We start from the raw sequence: 23,247 nt of genomic DNA, 5'->3' as shown, positions 1-23,247 counted from the left end.
AAACAATTAAATAATATAAAATTATAAGTTTACCAGAAATGCGAAACATTTCAACGGAAATATTTCATAGGCGTCCGAAGCACCGGAAAGGCAAAGCAGAAATTTATGTTTTTGATTTCTTTAAATTCTAGCAAATTTTTATAAAAACTATCGATTGTTTTGATGTTAACAACTTATTTGTGACCTAAAGAATGCCATTCACTAACATTTCAGTCCAAATTTGTGAGATTCATAAACAAAATCGAGTGTCCGGAATTCGAAGCAAAAGTGTCCGGATTTCGAATCAGCTTTTAACAGTGTCCGGGATTCGAAGCACAACAAGTCATTTTAATTTTCAAATTCTGATGAAAAATTGTTAGAAAAGACATATTTTGCATGCATTCTCTTAAAACTGACTGTTTATACTAAATCCTGATGATATTTCTACATTTCCAACTCATTACATGATTTTTTGCCAGCTATAACCAAAATAATATGGTACTAAGTGTCCGGATTTCGAATCATGACGTTAAATAGAAATATAAATTATACATAAAAATTTAGCCAAACACAAAAACTTTTTGAAAAATCCAAAAGATGGGATAATAAAGTGAGTAAAAAATCTTACACTGAAAAAAAAAATAAAAGTACCGAATTCCTAAATTCTAGGAATTTTGGCTCCTTTCCTTATTAAGTAACCCAAAAAACCCGATTACTAAATAAGGAAAAGAGGCAAAATTCCTAGAATAAAGGAATTTGGTACTATTTTTTTTATTTCAGTGTAGAACTTTATTTTTATTTTTCATATAGATCTATAAAGGAAACCTGCAATTCTCATTCCTTGCAACTTACCTTTCTAAAAGCATAACTTTCGCTCTCTTCTATGCCACACTCTCAGCTGCTCATCTCTTTCTTTTCTCTCTCACCAACGTTGCGCCGGCGACTTCAACGTGCTCACGCGCCCCAAGCGAGGAACCCGTGCGCACCAAACTGACTGGCGACCTGGGCCTGAGACCCTAGCTCGGCTCAACGGCAGACGCCAACCGACCGTCGTGGCGTAAGTGCGTTTCGCGCGTGTTTTTTCCCCCGAATCCTCGAACCAACCTTTTTTTTTTTGTTTTGCTCAACCAGAAGCACGTGTGCGCGGGGTGAGTTCCACGTGGATGCTCTCCAGCGTACCGAGAGACCAGTCCGAACGAAAGTGAGAGCTGGACGAGGACGCGAAGCGTCTTAGTGCAAGCGACTAAACCCGGGTGACCACTGCGGCGAGAGCGCAGCTAGTGAGACCCACTTTCGTGGACGGGGACGGACCCTCGAGCCCGAGAGAGTGAGAGTTCCCTGCGACGACGACGACGACGACCCTTGGGGAGCCGAGTGACTTATTTGGAAGCAATTATAAAAGTGTTATTCCGCATTTTAGCACCTCTTAGTATCGTATGGACTGTTGATACAGAATGAAGTGGATTATTGTGGTATGTCGATTATTTTGGCTTTTGGCGTGTTACTGTGGTATTTCCGCCGTTTGTAGTCGCTTCTTTTCCTCTATACTTAACCGCAACGCAAAGAATTTAGAGCTTGCTAGTGTTTAATTAGATACCGATACCGGGGTAATTTGTGCTGTGCAACGAGATTCAATTACGCGCCAAGCTAAATGATCTGCGAGATCAGAACTGAAGGACTTGTGGCAGATGTAGAACGAGTGTGTGTGTGTGTGTGTTCAAAGAAGACTTGTTTGTTGCGCCAGCAGACAACGATCAAGGATCTACATGCGGCTTGGGGCTGGTGTTATATAATTAACAACTGTGTGGTTCTACTATGGCCTGCAATGAGTTCAGAACAGATGAAACAAAGTGATATTGGATTGGGGTTACGAACGGTGTTATTAGCAATGGTGATGAATCGACTTAATTTAAGTGTGGACTGTGAAGAGAGAAAGACGTAATGAAGAACCTTTGAAGTGACCTGATGAACCTTGCAAAAATGCTGCTTGGTGGTAGTCATTAGTGGAATGCGCAAAAAGTTGTTACGAGCTTTGAACGGTTTGATATAAAAAGACGATATTTCCAAAGAAGCTGGTGATGGTAAGGTGTCCTTGGAAATGTGTATTGCTGATTTGAACATGTGTATTGAGGATTTGAACAGTTTGAACGTAACGGTTGCTATATTTTGGAACATGGTTCATCTAGAGAGCAGCTTGAAGAATTCAGTATATTTTAAGTATAAGATAACCATATAATACATACTTGAGACATGTTTTTTTTAATTTAAAAACTCATAGATAAATATTTGAGATCTCAGCTTTACAATATTCATATTTTTAAAGCAAATCAAAATGTTTGTTCACAATTGTTGCTTAAGCCAATAACAATAACATTGATCTAGTGGAGCATTCAACAATTTTGAGTTGACAGCTTTTTATTTCTAAAATTGTATAATTTTATTTATATCCGCTTTTCACAACGAATAAGGCATCTGATTTTTTTTTTTCAAGATTCTTAACTAATGATTGAAGAAATTTAAATGCTTTGTTAATTTATCTTTCAATTTAAAATTTAGTAATATAGCACGAAATTGAGCAACTTTTGTGTCTAAGTGCCAAAACGTTTAATATACTATTTTCTCCACTTATATTTTTTTTCAAGATTAACTGTAGATGTATAATGCTATAAAATATTCAAAAATCAACATCTTGACAACCGATTTTTTGATCGATTTAGTGACTTTGGTTAAGTTGTAAAACTATCAAAATATCATTTTTCATAATATTTTAATGAACGATTTTCTTTTGCATAGCAATTTTTGATGGTTGTAACTTAGGGACATGTTTTATCTATTTTTTTAACAATGGCTGAAAATGGATCAAATTTTTACTATCTCTGTAAAATCAGTCAAAACTAAGGCTACCAACTATTTTTCCTTACCGTACGTATTTTTGACTCTCTCCAAATCTAGAGTTTTATTAGAAGGTCCTATAAGGTATTGAGCAACTCTCTACGAAATCGGCCGATTTCGACCATTTTAATTTTTTGTATTTTTTTATTTGACTTAAACTTTGTGAGGGCCTTCCCTATGACCAAATAAGCCATTTTGCGTCATTGGTTCACCTATACAAGTCTCCATACAATTTTGGCTGCTGTCCATACAATAATGGTATGTAAATATTCAAACAGCTGTAACTTTTGAGTGAATTTTCTGATCAATTTGGTGTCTTGGGCAAAGTTGTAGGTATTGTTGCGGACTTTTGAGAAAAAAATAGGTACACGGAAAAAAAAATCTGCAGATTTTTTTATCAACTTTTTCTTCACTAAAACTCAATTTCCCAAAATACGAATGTTTTGATTTTTGAGATTTTTTGATATGTTTTACGGGACAAAAATCCGCAACTTTTGAGCCATAGAGAAACATGGTCAAAAAATCTGCTGCCGAGTTATGAATTTTTGAAAAAACAATGATTTTTGGAAAAAATCAAAGTTTCATGCAAAAACAAGTTTTACATAATTTTTTAATGAAAAATTGAATTTGCAATATAAAAGTACTTTACAGATTTTTCGATAAAGGGCTCCATTTTCAAGATATAGCTACCGAAAGTTAGATTTTAGTGAAATATTTGCAGTTTTTCAATTTTTGAAAATAGTGACCATAAGTGACCATTTCTAAAAATACTTACACGAAAATTGAAGTTTTCTTAATCTCACCAAAATAACCCACCATTTTCTAATGACGATATCTCAGGAACTAATGGTCCGATTATCAATGTTAATACATGAAACATTCGTAAAATTTTGCGATCTTTTCAAAAAAATATTAATTGCTGAGATATGGTCATTAGAAAATGGTGCGTTGTTTTGGTGAGATTAAGAAAACTTTTCGTGTTTCTTTTTCTTAAAGCGGCTCTATCTCAGCAACCCGAGGTCCAATCTTCAATGTCTCTTAGACAATTTTATAGCAAATTTTCTGAACTTTTCAAAGAAAATATTTTTAGAAACAATCACTCATGGTCACTATTTTTAAAAATTGAAAAACTGCAAATATTTCGCTAAAATCAAACTTTCGGTGGCTATATCTTGAAAACGGAGCCCTTTATCAAAAAATCTGTAAAGTACTTTTCGATTGCAAATTCAATTTTGCATTAAAAAATAATGTCGAACTTGTTTTTACATGAAACTTCGATTTTATCCAGAAATCACTATTTTTTCAGAAGTTCATAACTCGCGGCGGCAGATTTTATGACCATGTTTCTCTATGGCTCAAAAGTTGCGGATTTTTGCACCTAAAACATATCAAAAAAACTCGAAATCAAAAAATACGTATTTTGGGAAATTGAGTTTTAGTAAAAAAAAAGTTGATTAAAAAATCTGCAATTTTTTTTCCGTGTACCTATTTTTTCTCAAAAGTCCTCAACAATATCTACAACTTTGCCGAAGACACCAAATTGATCAGAAAATTCACTCAAAAGTTACAGCTGTTTGAATATTTACATACCATTTTTGTATGGACAGCAGCCAAAATTGTATGGAGACTTGTATGGATGAACCAATCACACAAAATAGTTTATTTGGTCATAGGGAAGGCCCCCACAAAGTTTGAGCCAAATCAAAAAATACAAATAAAATCCATTTCCGGTTTTGGTAGAGAATTGCTCTATTGTATTTCACATGTTTTTAGGATCTTTTTTAGCAAAAACTCTAGACATTTCGAAAAATTTTAGGCGATGAAAAAAATGGAAGAGCATGATGATTTGATTCAACAAATCGTTTTGTGAATATTTAAAAAATTGCAAGTCATGAGAAGTCTGATGGCAAAGTGATATTTGTAGGCTGTAAAAACGAGACAGTTTTATATTTTTAATTCCAAATTTATATAAATAATTCCTTAATAGTTTTTGTTATACCATGGTGTCATATCGGCATGATTTTAGGAATTTTACTCAGCAAGAGTTGGAAGCCTTAGTCAAAACATATATGAATTTCAATGAGTAGTTGTTTTCAAGAACTTTAAAAAATATTAAAATTGATAATTATTCAACCAGCAATAACTTAGAAACGAATAAATCAGAAAATAAGTTTGTGCAACCAAAAACACAAACCACCAAATATTCTATAATATTTGTACATCATCATGAAAACAGCCTGTTGCGATCCTTCAAAATGATCACAAAGTTCGTGTTGCATAAAGTTGATGAAGGGTCTTGAAAAATAGAGTCATTTAAACTGCCGCCGCAAATTATACACTCCCCGAGGCCTACGAAAAAGTTCAATAGTTGAACCATTATTATATAATTAAACCATAAACCACAACCTAAAGTCCACCAGGTCTGCTGATATATCATTCAAATAACATCTAAAGGGCGGCACTTGCAGTCATCCTCCGATTCAAAACGGTTCGACCCTCCGGGGGGCGCAACTGGACAGAAGTAAGCTGTAAACAGTTGAAACCATTAATAACACTGACTGCCGTCGTAAAAACGGTTCCCACATTTCACACGACTGCAGCAGTGGCGCAGATCGGAGGCAAGTTTCAAATTATCTACGCTGCGTTACCCCTATCGGCACCAGAGGTCCAATTTAGCAGAAAAAGGCGGGTATTGGTTTTTAAAATCAGCTGTAATCATTCTACAGGGCATTGTGGGGGGAGCTTTTATTTTTCATCAATTAGATAAGTAATGCTGGGGTCTGCCACTTACGTACTTTTTGATTGACAATTCGATTTTACATCGAAAAATAAGTTGATATTTTTTTGCGACCGTTATTTCGATTTTTGAAAAAAAAAACCTGTATTGATTAAAAAATTCATAACTCGGTCAAACATTTTTTGCACATTCTGAAAATTTCTGAAAAGTTGGCATTTGATGCCTCCTAAAACATATAAAAAAAGTTCAAATAGTGTTTTCAAGTTTTAGTAACAAAAAGTGAAATTAAAAATCACCAAAAAAAAAATTACCCTGTTTCATTTTTTCAGTGTAGTTCATATTCATACTTACAACTTAGCCCAAGACACCAAATCGATCAAAAAAATCCTTCAAAAGATACAGATTTTTGAATTTTCATAAATAATTTTTTGTATGGACAGTTGCCAAATTTGTATGGAAAATTATATAGACAAACTAGTGATGCAAAATGGCTTCTTTGGCCATATCAAACGCACCAAAAAATTTCAGCCGTTTTAAAAAATACAAGAACAAAATTGAATGACTGACATGCTCATGTTAATAAGCGTTTTTGATTAATGAATTTTCAATTTAAAAAAATGAGCTAGAATGGTAGTCTGGTTTTGCCAAATTTAAACAAAACAAATAATATGTAATGGCCTTTTTATCCACATAAAGTCCTTTTACATTTTTTCCGAAATATTTAGTTTGCATAAGGCCCTAAGAGAAAATAAATACCGTAAAACGAGGTGACTTTGATAGGTTTGCGAATTTTCCACAAAATGAAAAGTACAATTAAAATACGCAAGGAATGGTTAAGAATCATACTGACCGTGGTAGAGAAGTGTTCAAAGTACCTCAAGAAGAACTTTTCATAAAATTTTGAAAAGTTTAAAAAGTTAGTTAACTATAGTTAAGAAAATGTTGATAAAAGTCATTATTTTAAACTTCTCTAAGTGTTATGATTTTCTCAATGAACATGATTGCATTTTCGGATTCTTTGGACATATTCCACTAGGAGAAGGTTAAATAAGTTTGTAAATAATAAATAATATGTGTTTTTGAAACACAATTAAAAAAAATCTCAAAATTTTTACAGGCAATTTCAGTTGCACAAATTTCATATAAAATGTGAAAACTTGTGATTCCTGCTTCGAATTTAGTATAAAATGCAATATAAATCGATAATTTTATAAACAAAACGAGTTTTAAAAAAAATTCAAACAAAATTCCGACTTTCTAACAATTTTACCTAAAATTTATATCTATTTTATTGAAAACCTTTTAAACTTAGTTAACTAAATATAAACATTGATTTTTTTTCTTAAAAACTTTATCAGCTACATTAGTGATGGTACATTGACAGTACAAATAAAGTTTGAACATCTTAAATATGATTTTAACAAGAAAAACTATTACTATCAAAGTCACCCCGGAATTAAAACGAGAATTTTTTAACGTAACTATTTTTCTAAACACTATTGAAAAAACTTTTCTCCAAAATAGTGCATGGACTTTGTGTGGCCTACCCCAGTACATGTTTTAAAAATAATAATCTTGAGAAAAACCTTACCTGTTGGAAAATATTCCAAAAACAAATCGAAATCCTATCAAAGTTTATTCATCGTAAACCGGGGTGTTTTACGATAAATAATAAATCTTCAAAAACGTTTTCAATTGTAATATGTAAGTCCTCCAAATGCTCTAAATTCAAAAAACATGAAAATTCAGTTTGCTTTAGACAAAAATGCAATTGGAAATTTGTACAATGTACAATTTCCAGATGACTACCAAGGTCGAGGTTATTCTTGCAAATTTTGGATTAAATTTATTATTTATGTTTATGTCTTTGTAAACAGATATGCATTATTTGTGAAAACTTCTTTGAATGTGGTTTTTGTCGGTCAATGTTTGTTTGAAGGACGAATTTTATCACTACCAACTTATATTATAATATAAATAAGTGCCATGAAAAGTTAATCTACAAAATTGTTGAATTGATATGATTTTAAAACCTATAATTCACCTATAAGGTAAAGTCTGTTGAAAATCCGTACCAAAAAATCAGAATACAAAATAGATCGAAAATCTAAATTTTAACCGATAGAATAATTTGAAACAAGTTTATATAATGTAACCATTGATTATCCCCGAAAATATTATTTTAAATGCCATGCAAAAATTAGCATTCCATTCAGTTGGATCAACCTTAGATCGCTTCAATTTAAAATGTCATCACATTTTAATTGAATCCACCATTTTGTCGAACATCTACAAGCTCCCAAACCCCCAGAGGGTTCGACGTTCCAGCCCATGCAACGACCTCGCCAAATCATAATCAACCCATTACGTTCCTACCCCGATTGAGGGGCGACAACATCAGTGCAACGCGGCGCTGCCTCTCACTGGGGCAGTGGGTTTTCCACCCTGGTGCTCTCATTTTCCTGCTACTGTTGTCTTCGTCGCAGATTGATGGATTGCCGCAGTTGATGAGTTGCTGGTGCAGCAACGTTTATTCAGTGGCTGTGACTTCACGTTTAAGTAGGGAGTTACCAGGCAATTGGGCGCGGAGTTTACGTGTACGCACCACAGCATGGGATGGTTTTCTTCTGCAGAAAATGCTCAAGATTATCTCCGGTGATGCATCACCATGTTGTTCCCTACCGAGCCGAACCTTGAATGGTGGTTACATGAGCGATATTTGACTGCAGAAGAAGAAAAGACGTTCCAGTCAACTGAATCAACAAACCACCAAATTAGCTTAAAATCCTTAAGATTAATTGAATTAGCCAATCCAAATTATGCAAATAGTGTGAATAATGGAACCACATTAACACCTTGCAGATTTCGCATATTTTTGAACCTAAATCAAAGGCTGACACATCGACATTTAATTAACCTATATTTCCCTGAAAGGCCACAACGCTTGTCACATTAGCCAGCACACCAATCAAATTGCGCAACACTGCTCACCTATTGATCTTTTCTCGTATCGCTCGATAAGCGACAAATATTCGCGCAAACATAACTTTTCATGAGCGAACATGGCACGACGCGGCATTAGTTGGTACACGTAAGCTGCAAAACAGGACGTAACATCCAAAGAGCAGCCTCTCATCAGCCGCTTGCATCTTCCAAGCAGCAAATTTCGATGCATCTGCAGAAATGCACCTGGGAAGAGAAGAAAGCTCATCTTCAGCGCTGAGCTTGGAGGTGCACCTTTTCCTGCTTCGTACTGTACTGTAAGTTGTTTTGAGCCAACAAAATTAGATTTTTTTAATATCTTGAAATTCAAGAAAAAACTGATTTTTTTTTTATTTTTTAAAACACTGTTTTTTAACATTATCAAGATATGTTGTTAAATTTGGATGCCAGAGTCTTGAGATACAACCAAAAATGTAAACAATAGACGTGCATGCAAGAATAACCAAACGATCACTGACTAAAAATCTCTAGGGCCATTTTTTGCAATTCCAGGAAATTAAAAGATCTGATCGAAATTAAATGTATATGCGAAGTGACAAGATTGCACGAGGCTATCAACATTTATGTTGATTATCGCAGAAATTATGTCGAGTTTTGGGAATCTGTGACCATTACAATTAGATCGTCCAATTTCCCATCCCGAGAATAAAAATTCCGGGAATTCCCGGGATTTCCCGGAAAAAAATATTTCTCGTTTCCCGGGAAATTTACAAATTTCCCGGAAATTCCCGAAATACAAGCGGAAGTATACATTTTCCTACTTTTTTGGCACCAACGTTTTGAAATTATACAAAAAACTAACTTAATCCACCTATGTGGTTGACGCCTTCCTCACTTTTTACCAACAATGGGTAATATGAGTGGTTTGGACACATATTTCAGCTATTTTTTTAGATCCTGAAAAATAAGTGCACAGATATAACTTAAGTGGTCATAACTCGAGACAGGAATGCCATATCTTCAATGTTGTGGACTCGTTGGAAAGGTCTTTCGATTACCTAACCATACCATGCATACATTTAATTGAGATCCGGCTTCAAAAAAGTACATAAATATCACTTAAGTGGTCATAACTTGAGACAGGGTTGCCAGATCTTCAATTTTATAAGCTCTTTGGAAAGGTATCTCAATTATCTAACCAACGATGGGTCGGATGATGGATCCGGAAATCGTTTGCATACATTTAATTGAGATCCGGCTTGAAAAAGGTACATAAATATCACTTAAGTGGTCATAACTCGAGACAGGGTTGCCAGATCTTCAATGTTGTGAGCTCATTAGAAAGGTATCTCAATTAACTAACCAACGATGGGTCAAATGATGGATCCGGACATCGCTTGCATACATTCAATTGAGATCCGGCTTCAAAAAAGTACATAAATATCACTTAAGTGGTCAAAACTCGAGACAGGGTTGCCAGATCTTCAATTTTATAAGCTCTTTGGAAAGGTATCTCAATTATCTAACCAACGATGGGTCGGATGATGGATCCGGAAATCGTTTGCATACATTTAATTGAGATCCGGCTTGAAAAAGGTACATAAATATCACTTAAGTGGTCATAACTCGAGACAGGGTTGCCAGATCTTCAATTTTATAAGCTCTTTGGAAAGGTATCTCAATTATCTAACCAACGATGGGTCGGATGATGGATCCGGAAATCGTTTGCATACATTTAATTGAGATCCGGCTTGAAAAAGGTACATAAATATCACTTAAGTGGTCATAACTCGAGACAGGGTTGCCAGATCTTCAATGTTGTGAGCTCATTAGAAAGGTATCTCAATTAACTAACCAACGATGGGTCGGATGATGGATCCGGAAATCGTTTGCATACATTTAATTGAGATCCGGCTTGAAAAAGGTACATAAATATCACTTAAGTGGTCATAACTCGAGACAGGGTTGCCAGATCTTCAATGTTGTGAGCTCATTAGAAAGGTATCTCAATTAACTAACCAACGATGGGTCAAATGATGGATCCGGACATCGCTTGCATACATTCAATTGAGATCCGGCTTCAAAAAAGTACATAAATATCACTTAAGTGGTCAAAACTCGAGACAGGGTTGCCAGATCTTCAATTTTATAAGCTCTTTGGAAAGGTATCTCAATTATCTAACCAACGATGGGTCGGATGATGGATCCGGAAATCGTTTGCATACATTTAATTGAGATCCGGCTTGAAAAAGGTACATAAATATCACTTAAGTGGTCATAACTCGAGACAGGGTTGCCAGATCTTCAATGTTGTGAGCTCATTAGAAAGGTATCTCAATTAACTAACCAACGATGGGTCGGATGATGGATCCGGAAATCGTTTGCATACATTTAATTGAGATCCGGCTTGAAAAAGGTACATAAATATCACTTAAGTGGTCATAACTCGAGACAGGGTTGCCAGATCTTCAATGTTGTGAGCTCATTAGAAAGGTATCTCAATTAACTAACCAACGATGGGTCAAATGATGGATCCGGACATCGCTTGCATACATTCAATTGAGATCCGGCTTCAAAAAAGTACATAAATACCACTTAAGTGGTCATAACTCGAGACAGGGTTGCCAGATCTTCAATGTTGTGGACTCATTTGAAAGGTTTCTCGATTACCTAACCAACGATGGGTCGGATGATGGATCCGGACATCGTTTACATGCATAGAAATGAGATCCGGATATATGTGAAAACTCATTTTTATACATAACTTTTGAACTAGTTATCGAAACTTCAAACAATTCAATAGCGATGTATGTGACCCTATACCAAGTCGATTGCAACTGGTTTAGTAAAAATTGCTTCAGCACTGGCTGAAGCAATTTTTACTAAACCAGTGCTGAGAAAACTCAGTGAGAATTTTGGTCACATACATACATACACACACAGACATTTGTTCAGTTTTCGATTCTGAGTCGATATTTATACGTAAGGTGGGTCTTCGAGCTTTTAATAAAAAGTTCATTTTTAGAGCAGGATTATAGCCTTACCTCAGTGAGGAAGGCAAAAATAATTAGAGAACCTGATTTGATTTTATTCATTTCAATCTACTGTTCATTTTGAACTAATCAGCTTATCTGTAAGTCATGTCAAGGTCTAATTCAAATATTATTTATTTCTGAAGCATTCACAACTAGGAATTTAGTTTGCTTATATGTTGAGCAACAAAAACTACGCTATTATGGAATGAATATTAACTAGATTAAATAGATTTTATTTTCGACAACCTATTTTAACGATGTTTTTTGTTATATCATTTGAAAATAAAATATTCACCTCTTCCGGCTAAGATCAAAATTGAGATTTGTTTAATAGTGTTGTTTACCTTGACCAAATTGGATGAAAATTTGATTGATATAATACATTTTTTTTTATAAAGGGTTGTTCGAGAAGAATTTAAAGTTATAAATAATTTATGTAGCACGTGAGCTACCAAAGGCGTTATAGGGTTAAATATGAAAAAAAAAATCGTTTAATTTCAACTACTTTTGCACCATGATTTTTTATAATTTATTTATTAGGCCATATAACCATTAAACTAAAATCATACCATAAATGGAACCATGTAAAATTGTTAAAAACAACTTCGTATCATATGAAATTTACCCAAAGAATGCAACCATATTGCAAAAACTTGCTTCAAATATTTTACAACTTTGAGTTGTAATTTCATGCAATAGTGTTTCAAGTTAAATAGCGCTAGAAAATAGATTTTTAGAGCAAATTCAATGATTATCTATTCATTCAAGCGCTGAAAATACTTGTCTTGTAATAAGTTATTTGCCATGGAAAACATTATTTTTGCATGTTTTTTTTTTTTTTTTTTTTTTTTCATTTCAATTTTAATGGCACTGAGACAAATTAAAAGCAATATTATTGTTGTGAAGCATAGATTTCGACTGTCCAAACACTTTGATTAAAAAAAATCTCAACAAAAAAATACTTATTATATTTTTTTTTTTGATTTGGTACGATTTGAAAACAGCATACAAAATTAGAAAATTTACATATTTTCTCAAAGTTGCGTGATATTTTACAAGCAGCCAAGCCATTAAATGATCCTCACACTCATTTTGACCTAAGGTGAAGCCGTTGATAATTTTCGTAGAAAATTGATCATCACTATAAAATATTCTGTATTAAATTCAATTTAACGAATTTCAGCACCAAAAGGAATCAGCATGTGTCGGTTTTTGCCTTCTTGAAGGCACTGAAGGAAATTTTGATCTAAATCAATTGTGCTTCAAAATTTATATAATTTTGTGGCACAATCATTGACGGCCTAGTTGGCAATCATTGATTAATGACGATTTCCATAACATTGCAAGGAATGGGATAATCGTTACCAAAAGGAATCAGCATGTGTAGAGCACTATTCTAAACAACTTGTAGAAGGAATTTTGTCAAAATATTGAAAGCGACGCAAAATTTATATCTTTGAACGAAAAATCGTGACAATGATGGAAGTCTTCACGTTAAAGTGCTGTTCTATACAGTTCTGATGCAATATAATAATCAGAAACAGAATCAGAATAATTTTCGTTAATTTTTGTATCCACGGGAAATTGGCGAGTAGATTGAATATTTGATCATTTGAGAAAATTTTCAGTAGATTGAATATTTGATCATTTTCTCAGCTTATACAGATTTCTCAAAAAAGACTTAATTTGAGTGCACTTCATGTACATTTATTACTTTATATTACATTCACACCTTCGCACGGCATTTCACCAAGTCCTCCAGGTGACTATCGGAAAATTCGACTCCACCAGCGTTTAGGCCCCGTCACTTAAACCGGTACCCTAGTACCGATTCGCAAACGCTTCCTTATGGGCCTTTGCATTCGCAACAACATGGATGGACAAAAACCTGCAGCTAATCCGCAAAAACCGCCTCCAGCCCAAGCTATGTGGGGAGCAACCGGCTAAACCTGAGCCTCCTGCCAAACTCTGGCAGCACCATGCACAAACAACTAGCCGTAGTCGGGCGGCTTGTGCCTCGAGAATGCGTGAATTGGAAAATTGTATAATCAGTCAACCGGTTCAGGCGCGGGCTGTGACTATAGGCTCTAACCAAGTCGTAAGTTCTCTCCAAAGCTCTCGAATTGCCGCGTGACTAAACAAGTTTAGGTTTTTGATGGGATTTTTTTCTTGCCTCAAAGTTTAACCGCAGCAGTGCGTTCGCCGACGTGCCCTTAATGGGAAAAACAATTGACCGGCTTCGATTTTCCACAGCATAACAGGCAATTTCCTTACGCACAGCCGTCGAAAGTGTCTACGAGTGAGAAAATGTAAGTCATTAAAAAATAAATTAACGCAGCGAGGGAGAGAGAGAGAGAGTGAAAAATGGTAAACAAACTAGCAAAACAAGCCGCCTTGACTGGGGCCTGTCGGTCACTAGGGCTTCAACGAGGATGTTCAAAACCAGTAATGACCACTTGAACGCCGTAAGCTACATTGTAAAACATGTGCTAAAAGCCACTTTCAGTGGTCAGTTTTAGCGGCCCAGATATGCAACGCTACATTGTGGAGACAAAGGCTTTGGCAAACGTTAGATAATGGAATTAGCCATCGTTTTGGAGAAAGGAAGTGCGGACTTAATTTGAGCACGGTCTACATTGTTCGTGGTTATTGGGTTAACGTGCCAAATATGGCACGGCCTGTTGCAGCGTGCATGCTGTAAAAGACTTAAGTTTGTTTTGCACGGTTTGTGTCAATCATTTTTGAGCTCCGGATGAGCTGGTTTTGCAAGGCATCACATTATGAAACAAATTTAATTTTGTGTCATTCCACGTCAAGCGTATCAGCACTCGGAATCAAGTTTTTTGATCGAGCTCAATGTTGAAATTGGTATTGTCAAATCATGAATGAATCCTGATGCTGACACCTGTTATTAGTAATTAAGCAATGATCAATGTAGTCAATTTGCCGATTTGCTGGCGTTCTCAAAATTCCGAAAAACGTATGCTTCATCGAAAAAACACTAAAAAAGTTCTCAAAACTCTGCCATTTTCCGTTATTTAACTGTATTTTTTTAACATGCCATTATAAGGGAAATTTAATGTACTTTTCGAATCTACATTAATCCAGAAGGGTCATTATTTCATTTAAAACAAAAAAAATCATTTTAAATTTCGTGTTTTTTCTAACTTTGCAGGGTTATTTTTAAGAATATATCAATGTTCTACAACTTTGTAGAGCAGACAAAAGTTACTTTTTGCGTTTATCTTTGTAACGTCATCTGTGTGTTTCGCGGGTGACCATCAACGGCCATGATCAACAACGACCAACTTTTTCAAAACTGTTTTACGTAAAATCACGATAACTCGTGATGGTTACAAGCAAACTTACAATCAAACTTCTTATGTTTACATATTAATTTTTTAAAATTTTTTTGCTTTAAAATTTTGTAGAACATTATTACACTTCAAATAATAACCCTGCAAAGTTACAAAAAACACGAAATTTAAAAATAAAAAAATGATCTAAATGTAAAATCGACCCTTCTGGGTTAATGTTGATTCGAAAAAAAACATTAAATTTCCGTTAAAATTACATGTTCCAAAAAATTTTTACAGTTAAGTAACGGAAAATGGCCCAGTTTTTTTAAAACTTTTTTAGTGATTTTTTCTAACGAAAAATACGTTTTATCGGAATTTTAAGTACGCTATCAAATCGGGCGCCCAATTTAACTTGAAAGTCCCTTGGACACCAAATTTCTATCTCATCACCGTCTGCAAATTATTGAAAACCACCTCTTTTTTCGCATGTTTAAAAATGCAAGGGGTCTTACCGCCCCTCCGTCACGAGATATCAAAAAACGGACCTCGAATTCGTGATCAGGGACAAAAGTAACCCCTTAAGATAAAGTTTCACGTAAATCGAATAGGGGTCGGGGCAACTGCTGTGTAAGTTGGCATAACTTAAGTGGTCATAACTCGAGACAGGGTTGCCAAATCTTCTTTATTTGAACTCGTTGAAAAGGTCTTTCAATTACCTAACCAACGATGGGTTGGATGATGGATCTCGATATCGTTTACATCTTGTATTAAAATGTGTATTAAATTATGATTTTTTGTCGAATATGGCTCGTGATGATTCTTTACATGTTTCTTATCAATGATTTTTTAACTGTTTTAAATCTGATCAATTTCAAAAAACAATTTCAAGTTCATTTTTACAAAATTATAAATGCAATGTATTAAGGCATGATTGCAGTTATGCTACTTCTTACAATTAGCTAAACTTTAAAGAGTTCAAAAATCTAATAATTTTTCCGTTTTTATTGATCTGTGGACCAAAAATTCAAAATTTCCTTTTGGCTTAAAATTTGAAGCCAAATGTAAAACTATTCGACTCTGTTATGAACTTCTTTTACTTTGTAAAATAAGCAAAATATCAAATCAAATTATTCGCTCTACAGCATTGCATTGGCGTTTTCGATTGCGAGATTCCTACTCGAAACTAAGTGTCCGAAGGCATGATTGTTGAGGCAATTGCAAACCTCTTTTTACACCTAAGCTTCCATCCACCCCGGGATTCGAACTGACAACCTTTGGATTGTTAGTCCAACTGCCTACCAGCAACTCCACCGAGGCAGGACCCAGGGAGGCGACTCCTACACCTGGACTGAGCTAACGACCTAACCCTCTAGGTTAGACCGGGCCAACATTTACTTCCCCGTTCTAGGGAAGGTGTGATCAGACAAATCTTGTCTCGAAGAATGCCACCGGGACCTTCTGGGATCGAACCCAAGCCGAATGGGTGAGAGGCAACCACGCTAACCCCTACACCACGGTTCCGAGCATGAATATATTAATTATGCTTATATGTGTGTTTTAAACATGAAACGATTTGAAATTATCTGAAATTTTATTGTATTGTAATTACACATTACACTGGAAAACGCATTTTACTTTGGTTTGACTCAGGCAATGACTCTTATTCAAAATGTAACTTTTATAAAAATAATATTTTGTGAATTTAACTCTGTGATAAAAAGAAAACTAAAAAAGTGAGCATTCACTAAAAGTTAAATATTTTTTACGATAACGTCTGTCAATTAATAGCATAGTTAATCTCTGACCAAAGTAAAGGTTTCTAATGGGATTTCTTCCGTTCAATCCAAATCTCTGTTCATGTTTTCTTCAAATGTTTGCAATTTTGAGCAACGCCTTTAAAAAAATGATACTGAGGCAGTAATGAAATAATTGAAAGTCTTGAAGAAATGTGCCCTCAAAACTTGCCTAAAACGTGATTTTCGATCATAAACAGTGTGTTGAAACTTCCCATATGGGAATGCATTGCTCCATTCGAAACAACAATTTATTACATCCAACAAAAATCCTTTCATCTCCACTAACCTCACGAAATGGCAATCGCTGGTCACGCACGCACGAACGCCACGAAACTGCAATTCCATTTGAGGAAAAAAAATGGAATGTATGTATGCTATTGCAAAAAAATCAAAATCAGCAAATCACCGAAATCATATCTCGCACCGTTTACGGCCCATTAGGCCGGCCGTGGCCCGTGCGTCCGACACCTGCACCCCCGTCCAAAGATGGCAAATTCGACACCACGGACGCGCACTAACAAGATGCTCGTTAGCGCCTTCAGCGCCAGTAATGATGGTTTCGCGAGCCACATTGGCACACATCCCCAATCGTTCATCTCGACCCCTCGAACTGGACTGGAGAAATGAGTCCAAATCGAGCATGTGTATACGATCATCGACTATTTGAACGGCCAAGGTCGCACGTTGAGAGCCGTTTCGATCCGATTGCGATACCAATTGGTTGAGATTACTACGGTTACGATTGTTTCGAGACGATTCACGATCGATCACTGTCGAAAGTGTTCACCGGTTGGAGATTCGTTCAGTGAATTTAATGAACACCTCGGTAAACCTCACCTGACGAAGCTTTCTTTCCGAGAAGTTCATTCAACGGCTGCTTTCTTCGCCATGACGCATGTAACGTCTTTCTTTGAGTTATTCGTCGTTGAAAAGCTCTTCCTCAAGCGCTGTGAAAGCTACTTTTTTGGTATATCCTAAGGCATGGTATGGGAACGTAACTTAGGTTGGATCAATTATTAAATTTGTTATTTTATATAAATTTGAATTGTTCATTACGGTGGTGGTAATAGCGACGCAAACGGCCATTCAATTGATCAGTACCAATACACTAAAAATACTCAATCTTCTTCTACAGTTTACGGTGCTAGGCACACTGCTGATACTGCAGGCGTCTGCAGCCAGCGAGAAGAAGCCCGAAAAGCGGCCTACCAAGAAGGCCTCTTCGGCAAAGCCCACCAAAACAAGGAAATCCGTTGTCGAGGAGTTCACCGGTCTGCCGCCGGAGGACATCGACTTCATCAAAGAGCTTGACCGGCAGTTCAACGAACACGGCAGCAAGATCCGCATCAAGGTCCAGCGCGACAACAGTTCGGATACGAGAAGCGCCAAACGAAACATTGACGGTGAACTGGGGTGAGGGGGTTTCAGATTTCAGTTTTAAAAGGTACTTTGACTAAACGGTTTTCTTTCTTTTAGATATGGTCACTACAGTAACCAGCCTGAAGGAGGGTATCATTTTTCGAAGCAGAAATACATGTTATATCCCTACGCCCAGCACAACGTTCATCTGAAAGGAATGCACTCCACCGAAGAAACGGTCACCGAATTGGAAATCACACCTTCGCACAGCTATGAACTGAAACCGATCGAGGAAGTTTACCAGGTCTACCCAGATGGACACTATCAACACACTACGCACGGGCAACAGTACTACCACCAACAACAGCAGCAACATCATCAACAGCAAGTGCAACAACAGGAAGACACTCCAACAATTGTACTGAAGATTCCTGGTCCTGCCAAGTATGCTCAGCACCTGCAAGCTTTACTGCAACAATACTTGGAGGTTCGAGCTGCTCAGCTGTATAAGGAACTGCAAGAACAGGAGTACCAGCATCAGCAGCATGCTATCCAACAACAGCAGCAACAACTTATCCAGCAACAACAACAGCAACACTACCACCAACAGCAAGCTCATCATCATCACCACCACCATCAGCAGCCCCAGCATGCGCATCAACCTAAGTACAGCCAGCAAGATACTTATGCCACACAGGAAGTGTACGTCCCGATGTACAAAACACACCACAATACCTTCGTCCCCGTGCAAGGTCATTACTACGAATCACCCAAAAGCAGACCAACCCAACCGGCATACAGAAAACCAGCACCAACGCACATTGCATACCACAGTTCTCCAGCTCCAGAACATCAAGCCTATCAGTACGAAACCTACCACCCACAGCAAGCTGTTCCACAGCAACAAGCCCAAGTCCAGTATCAATACGTCCACCAAGAAGCTCCAACAGCTCAGGAAGAACCCCAACAGGAATACGTTTACCAAAAACCCACGGTCAACTTCGTTACCCCCACCCCAGAACAAGATGAACATCACTATCAGCAATCGCCCAAGTACCCCAACTTTGCCGAATACCACGCCCAACACCAATCGCCCCACCAGCAACACGAAGAATACCTTCCCGAGCCCAAGCTAGTAGAAAACTACCCAAGCGACAAGCACACTCGAGTCATCTACAAATCCCAATCCCCCAAAGCCCAACTTCAGGAGGCCACCCAAGAGCAGCCCACGTACGCCGTACACCAACCAACAGCCCCAGAAGAACAACCCGAGGCACAACCTCTCCAGCAAAACGAACAACAGCAGTACATCTACCAGGCGGTCTACCCCTCGCAGATGCCCTACCTTGAGGACAAAGCCTACGTCGAAGCCGTGACGCCCGAAGCAATCAACGACCTCCACAGTCACGGTTCGTCCCCCGAACCGGATGTCGAACCCCGCTACAACACGGAACCCATCGTAGCCATCACCCAGAAGCCCAAGCAGCAGCTGTACAACTACCACGCACACTCACCACGGGTCAATACCGGCCACCGGATGCACTCGACCAGATCTGCTAGCGGAAGCAGCAGTAGCACATCGAAGCGGGCATCCAGCAAACGGGACGCCCCCTACTCCGAGGATCAGTTCAAAAAGGTCAACAAAATGGTACACCGAATGCGGAAGAAGGGACAGAACACGGCGGCGGCGGCGGCGGCTGCGACGACCTCCACGCAAAGTCAATCCAGCCCAACCAAGAAGAGTCAGTGAACTCGCTGACCCCCTCTCCCCAAATTCAGTATCTAGTTGTATACCTGTTAGATTGTTCTTATTTAAATTAATAGCCCGTAAGCTGTGAGATGAACCGAGAGATAACCCTAGAGAGTGTTATGAAAAGCTGTCCCGTTGCTGGGGTGCCGCCATATTGATATGTGCTTTTCAAAATTGACCCCCTTTTTTTGTTTGGACCTCTCAACAGTGAGTTGACCCCCAGATAGCTGGATCGAAAAAATGAAATTTTTGCTGTACCAACGACTCCAACAATCGGACCGAAACTCTAGTAAACCATCAGAACCAGTGTTAATCTTCTAAGAATGATGACAAAAGTAAAGAAATGACAAGGACACATAGGCAATATTTAGTAGTAAGAATGTAGAAAATTACAAATACAATAAAAAGTAAATACATGACAAATGGTTATATTTCCTCGCGACTCAACAATAACCAATGACTGATGACAATTTCGAGTTGCATGTATGCAAAAAACAATCAGACTCTAAGTAATTAGAAGCTCAATAAATAGGAAAAACAACTATTTAAATATGCTTTGAACGATTGATACCTTTCCTATTTGTTGCCACGTTCTTAGTTTTATTCTTAGTTTTAAGTTACGATTTTGAAAAACGTACCATGAAATTTGAACACTTTGTTCGTGGTTCCCATTGTCATGAACGCTTGTTCTCGATTTTAGGAACTCTTTTTCTTCGTGTTGTTTTGATTTTTCATTTAATTCTGTAGAACGTCAAATTGTAATATCCAAACTTGACAAAACAGACAGACGATGAAAAAGACCTAGATCAGTGCTCCTCAGCCAGCAGCTTTCGCGGACCGCATGTGAATCATCAATAATTTTATTTAAAACAACATGTATGCGAACATTTGCAGAATATTTCTATTAAATTTTAAGTCAAGCTTATAAAAATAGCAACCATTTCGGACATGTGGCTAAATTCTGTGGGCCCTTATTTTTACTATCGGTTTGATAAAAATAGTAATCGAAGATTAAATTTTATTAATACAAAAGTTTTAACTGGCTTTCAAACTGCTTCCGATCTTTGTGTAAATTCTATTCAATGATATTTCACTTGTTAGAGAATATGCATTTAAAAACAACTTACACAAGTTGTTAACATCTCTGCTGCTCATATTTGAAAATTCGGCTCTTATGCCAAATCAGGTATTCCGAGAAAAACGCGTTTTTGGTGTCGTCACCAAATCTTCGCCACGGCAACTTCAAATGGGGATGGGATATTAGCCGTTTGTTTTTCCGCATCGGCAGCCAAACCTAAACAATATTTTAGGGAAATTCAAGTTCCAGAAGATGCGTTGGAACATCCTCTACCATCTGGAGCAAAAATCTCGATTTTGCCAAAAGTGGATAATATCCGTTTTTTCAATGATGGGCAGTCTGATTGTCAATAATAATTTTTGAAGGAAAATTTGGCGAACATTTTAAATAAGTACCGGCAATGGGGGTGAAATTGGGTCTTGGGAATTAAATTGGGTTAAGATGATTTTTACGTATTTCACCTTTTCTTAGGTGCTTCTCAATGAAATTTCAGCTGATCTGTCAATAATGGAGTAGCAGCTCATTGGCAGTCAACCATGATCATGCTCAGTTCTCAAAAAAAATCAAATTATTCGCTCTACAGCATTGCCTTGGCGTTCTCGATTACGAGATTCCTACTCGAAACTATGTGTCCGAAGGCTTGATTGTTGAGGCAATTGCAAACCTCTTTTTACACCATAGCTTCCATCAACCCCGGGATTCGAACTGACGACCTTTGGGTTGTTAGTCCTGGTCCGAGACAGGACCCAGGGAGACGACTCCTGCACCTGGACTGAGCTAACGACCTAACCTTTTTAGGTTAGTCCGGGGCCAACATTTACTTCCCGTCCGACGGAAGGCGTGATCAGACAAATCTCGTCTCGAAAAATGCCACCGGGACCGTCTGGGATCGAACCCAGGCCGACTGGGTGAAAGGCAATCACGCTTACCCCTACACCACGGGTCCCGGCTCAGTTCTCAGAATCTTCTAAAAAAAAAAGATACTTCTCAATGAAACTAAATTCTGTTAAAAGAGTTTGTAGGGAACATCTTAAGATGACTTAGCTAGTAAAGATCTCGTGTCTAGAACAAATCCTGTCATTTTAGCAGGTGTCATAAGTTAAGGTACATTTTTGACAAAAAATGACCTCTCGAAAAAACACATTTTTAATATTTTCGTAGGTATTGTTCAAAAAGTACTAAAATGTTTGAAATTCTCTAGTTCAATCATTGTAGCATGTCAAAACGATTCCCTCGAACAAGAAACAGTGTTGCATGACTTGTTTTTACCATGTATTTGTATTTGAACATCATTTATGTTTAATTTGACCGATTGTCACTCCCTCTAAGAGGTGAGATTGGGTCAATTTTCAAACGATTGGCATTTAAGGTAGAGTTTATCAAATTTCCAACTTTTGATACAAATTTAATATTTGTTATAATTTTTCTATCTAAAATAACATTTATTCAACATTTTTCCAGTGATCTTCACATGAGGAACCCCAAGTGGGCCAGATTTCATAATAATTTCAAAACCATCCCACTGGTCACAGTTTGGTGACCACTGCCCTAGAAAACTGCCAAGATGTATGGTGAATTTAAAGTAAATTTAAGCAAATACTCACTCAATAATGTAATATGGCATAATTAATAAATATTACAATCTAAAATTGAGCATATGTTTTGGCATGTTACATCGATATTGCACTATTAAATTACTTGAAGATCTGATAAGTAGCTGAATAACAATAAATAGTATCCAGAACCTTTCTCAGACATTTCATAGGGTTGACTATCAAAAAATATTTTCAAATGGGTCTAACATCGGGTTTTGATATCGGGTTTTATTTCAAAAAACAATAAAACTTATTTTACTGAGCGCGTTGGAATATTGAACGACTCAAAAAACTTAACTACTGATTTTTTTATTTATTTTTAAAAATTATGGTGTGTAACCTTTCCTTACAGTAAGTATCATTGGGCATCACCTCCCACTATGTAATTACTCTTAGCTTTAAGAAAAACGAAGCACCGAAAAAAACCTCATAAAAATAAAGTTATGAAAAAATATTGATTCATCGAATCACAGTTGATATTTTTTTTATTGCTTCAGCGATGTTTTATAGTAATCAAAACTCTTTTATGAAAATACATTATTTTTAATTCAACCCAAACATGCTAAAATTAAAATTATTTTCGGTCGATTGGACTTTTTTTTACTTTAAGATTAAGAAGTTCAGTTGAGCAAATATTATTTCCCCTGATTTAAGGCCAGTGTTTAAAGGAGACAACATTAGCTATTAAAAATATATGCAACGGATTTATAAGAACATGAATAAAATAGTAAAATGTCTGAAAGTAAAAAAAATAAGCAAATTTGTTTTCCAACTTATACCTGCT

The 23,247-nt window shown here is 36.7% G+C and overlaps 1 protein-coding gene across 1 annotated transcript; it reads left to right on the top strand.

Moving 5' to 3' along the window:
- Positions 1-1,042: 1,042 nt before the first annotated feature.
- On the top strand, positions 1,043-20,232 carry LOC120417168 (putative mediator of RNA polymerase II transcription subunit 26). The gene is made up of 3 exons (XM_039579150.2): positions 1,043-1,451; positions 17,817-18,094; positions 18,158-20,232. The coding sequence occupies exons 1-3, from the start codon at positions 1,434-1,436 to the stop codon at positions 19,788-19,790; spliced, it is 1,929 nt and encodes a 642-aa protein (XP_039435084.1). The 5' UTR covers positions 1,043-1,433; the 3' UTR covers positions 19,791-20,232.
- The last annotated feature ends 3,015 nt before the right edge of the window (positions 20,233-23,247 follow it).

This window comes from Culex pipiens, chromosome 3, assembly GCF_016801865.2.
Source record: "Culex pipiens pallens isolate TS chromosome 3, TS_CPP_V2, whole genome shotgun sequence".
Taxonomy (NCBI): domain Eukaryota; kingdom Metazoa; phylum Arthropoda; class Insecta; order Diptera; family Culicidae; genus Culex; species Culex pipiens.
The sequence above is the reverse complement of the archived record's forward strand: the minus strand, read 5'-3'. Positions and strand labels throughout refer to the sequence as shown.

Coding starts and splice junctions, on each gene's coding strand:
- LOC120417168 (XM_039579150.2), top strand. Junction 18,095..18,157: donor AACATTGACGGTGAACTGGG/GTGAGGGGGTTT, acceptor TCTTTCTTTTAG/ATATGGTCACTACAGTAACC.